Below are 2,899 nucleotides of genomic sequence, written 5' to 3' on the forward strand. Positions count from 1 at the left end.
GGCCAATGGAGCTGGTTATTAAACACTAAGGATATCAGATTATCATCGAGAATCCATCGGGCCGGTCGATCGATAAGAAACCGAGCTTATCTCCTCATCCGCTGCGAACAGCCTCTTGGAGCACAGCTCCAGTGTTTAGCGGCGTTATTGTCTGATCCACCGGCTTTTCTAGAGATGCTCTGGAGTATGGGCGGGCCTGGTCCAACGGTAACACGGAGGAACGCGGAGGATCCCGCGTGCGCACAGCTGATGCTCTCCTCACCAAAACGAACCTCAAACTGCAGGCGTGATCACCCTTACGCGGTTGGTAAGCCACAGAGCTCACACACAATAGCCCGGTTTAGCGTCCATTGCTGACGCCTCCATCACTTGCAGTCTCACTAGTCCGCAGACTTAAGTAGCAGCGCCCCCACATGGTACGATATAGGAAGTGCGGGCACAAACCAGCCAAAATATTTGATCACATTTTTTAAATTGTAGCAACAATACAGCAATAATTTATCTTCAGAGAGCCAGAAATAGTTGTATATTATCTATAGTTTCATACTACATACATATTAGTGCTACTAATACGTGCTGTGTATTAAGTATATCTCTCAAATATTAGTTGCTGAAGAAACACTTTTACACTGGCAACATAAACATGTTTTGACTTTATTATGACATCTGGAAGAAACTATTAAAGACAAAACATGTATAAACAAAGAGTGACAATGTGTTTTAATAATAATAGTTAAAAAAAAGAAAAAAAAAAGTTTACAAAGTGAAACAAAACTGAATGTGTGTGAGCTGGTTTCTCCACTGCAGTGATGGACAAACGCTGGTAATTTTCCGCTGTGATTTTGTAATGGAACCAGCCGTCTGCTTCTGGACATCCATGCCGTCTCTGATGCAATCAGCTCTCTGTGAATGGATGGAGGAGGAGGAGGAGGAGACGAGCTGCTCCGCTCATATGCTGTCCAGCTTCTTTAACACATACGGCGCTGTAAACACAGACAAACGTCATATTAGCTCCACCAGCACCAGTCCAAATAGATACACAGCTCTCAGGTACAGATGAACAGACACCGTCTTACCTGCTACAGGTAAACAAATTCTTATAGGAAGAGAACAGGAAAGAGAGAAGCACGCACCAACACTAACATATACAGTACTGTGCACAAGTATTGAGTGACTAATCCAAATTTGGCATTTTGTGTTCAAATCATTGTCAGTATTTACAGAGGAGGTCAGGAGCTACACAAGTGTCATCTGTAAAACACGGTGGAGGCTTTCAAACTCATTAGAATTGAACTAACTGTGTTTTTCTGTTATATACCCCGTTTCTATGTATGTTTCCACATGTTTCGTTAAATCACTGCACAATTTCCCCCATTTGCCTAGCAATACATAAAGAATAAATGATGACCCTACACTTTTCCACAGTACTGTGTATCAAGCTCAGTACTCCCTGGCACGTGAGGTGTATGTGATTTATAAATACTGTAAACCACAACATAATATACCTGATTGGGGCAACATTTTGATGTGCTCTGGTTACTTCACATGCATGATTATTACAACGAGAAGGTGAGCAAATGACACAGTTTACTGATAATGAGCTGCATTAAATACCCGTGAGCGGTCTACTCAGCTTTCAATGTCATCTGACGCTACTCACTGGCTCTAAGCAGAGCGACGTAAATAAGGAAGTTTCGTAAAGACAAGATGACATCTTGTCGCATTTTCTTCTTCATCTCCTCCGGGTCCATTTTGGGTCCCAGCCCTTCCAGTTTAAACATTGCTGCTGTAATTCTACTCGGTCTGGTTCGCCTGAAAAATTCACCGTTTCAGGCGCATGGACGAATTAGCTAAACCGGAAATACGCAACACCGGAAATTACGACGAAATACGGTTCCTACATAGGGACAAACCATACAAAGGAATCAGAACGCGAACGTGTATAGTGGCGCCTTTATTAGACTTTGGCAGTTTTATCGTATATTTAGTTAAAATTTGAATAGTTTAGTTATTTTAGTTATTTCAAATTATGTTTTATTTATTATATTATTCTTATGTATGCTCTGCTGGATACTTAAAATAGTCTTATCCAGTGTAATGCAGAAGAATTAATACTCCTCAGGAAATTGTCTTTCTGCTAAAACATAATAGAATTATGTTAAGAAAAGAAACTAATAATAATAATAATAATAATAATAATAATAATAATAATGTTGGTTCCTCGGGGTGTGGTCCACAAGGGTCAATTTGACCCTGTTTTTCGGTGATTAGCTTTAAAAACATTTAATTTAGGAAGTGCATAGATCTTTTTGAGAGTGTCCGCTTTGGGACCATTGTTATTTAACTGAGTGATTATGTGTATGAGGGGTGCAGATGCCAGGCAAAGTTGTAATTAACTAAATTACCTGAGGCCAGCTGAAATAGCCTACAATAAATCGGGAACCCTTTGGGAACCCGGCCGTCTGGGGCCCCTGGCAAATTTCCTGTATAGCACAGCAGTCTATCTGTGCGTGTGGGCTGCTTTTAAAATTAAGATTATTTCAACACACACACACACACACACACACACACTATTATTATTATTATTATTATTATTATTATTATTATTATTATTATATGTTGATTTATTTGACAGTAAATCTAATTTTATGGTTTTGATTTGCTCTATAACTTCTTCACTTAACATACTAACCGAAGAACTTATCAGAAACGCCCAAATGAATCCTTACTGACTACAATGACTATAATAACTCATTTGCTGTAACTAACTGACCTTGTGGAGAAGGGGTGGGATGATCGGGTGGGGAGGGGGGGGGGTCCTCCCGGACAGACAGCGATGGAGGCAGCGAGGGGGTGGAGAAGGAGAGAAAGCGAGAGAGAGAGAGAGAGACGAGCAGAG

The 2,899-nt window shown here is 40.6% G+C and overlaps 1 protein-coding gene across 1 annotated transcript; it reads right to left on the reverse strand.

Annotated features, from left to right (window-relative positions):
- Positions 1-638: 638 nt before the first annotated feature.
- Positions 639-1,881, reverse strand: tomm5 (translocase of outer mitochondrial membrane 5 homolog (yeast)). The gene is made up of 2 exons (XM_040016143.1): positions 1,661-1,881; positions 639-983 (listed from the first exon to the last, which is right to left on the reverse strand). The coding sequence occupies exons 1-2, from the start codon at positions 1,779-1,781 to the stop codon at positions 949-951; spliced, it is 156 nt and encodes a 51-aa protein (XP_039872077.1). The 5' UTR covers positions 1,782-1,881; the 3' UTR covers positions 639-948.
- Between the last annotated feature and the right edge of the window lie 1,018 nt (positions 1,882-2,899).

This window comes from Simochromis diagramma, unplaced genomic scaffold (assembly GCF_900408965.1).
Source record: "Simochromis diagramma unplaced genomic scaffold, fSimDia1.1 OVJJ01000685.1, whole genome shotgun sequence".
NCBI classification, from domain to species: domain Eukaryota; kingdom Metazoa; phylum Chordata; class Actinopteri; order Cichliformes; family Cichlidae; genus Simochromis; species Simochromis diagramma.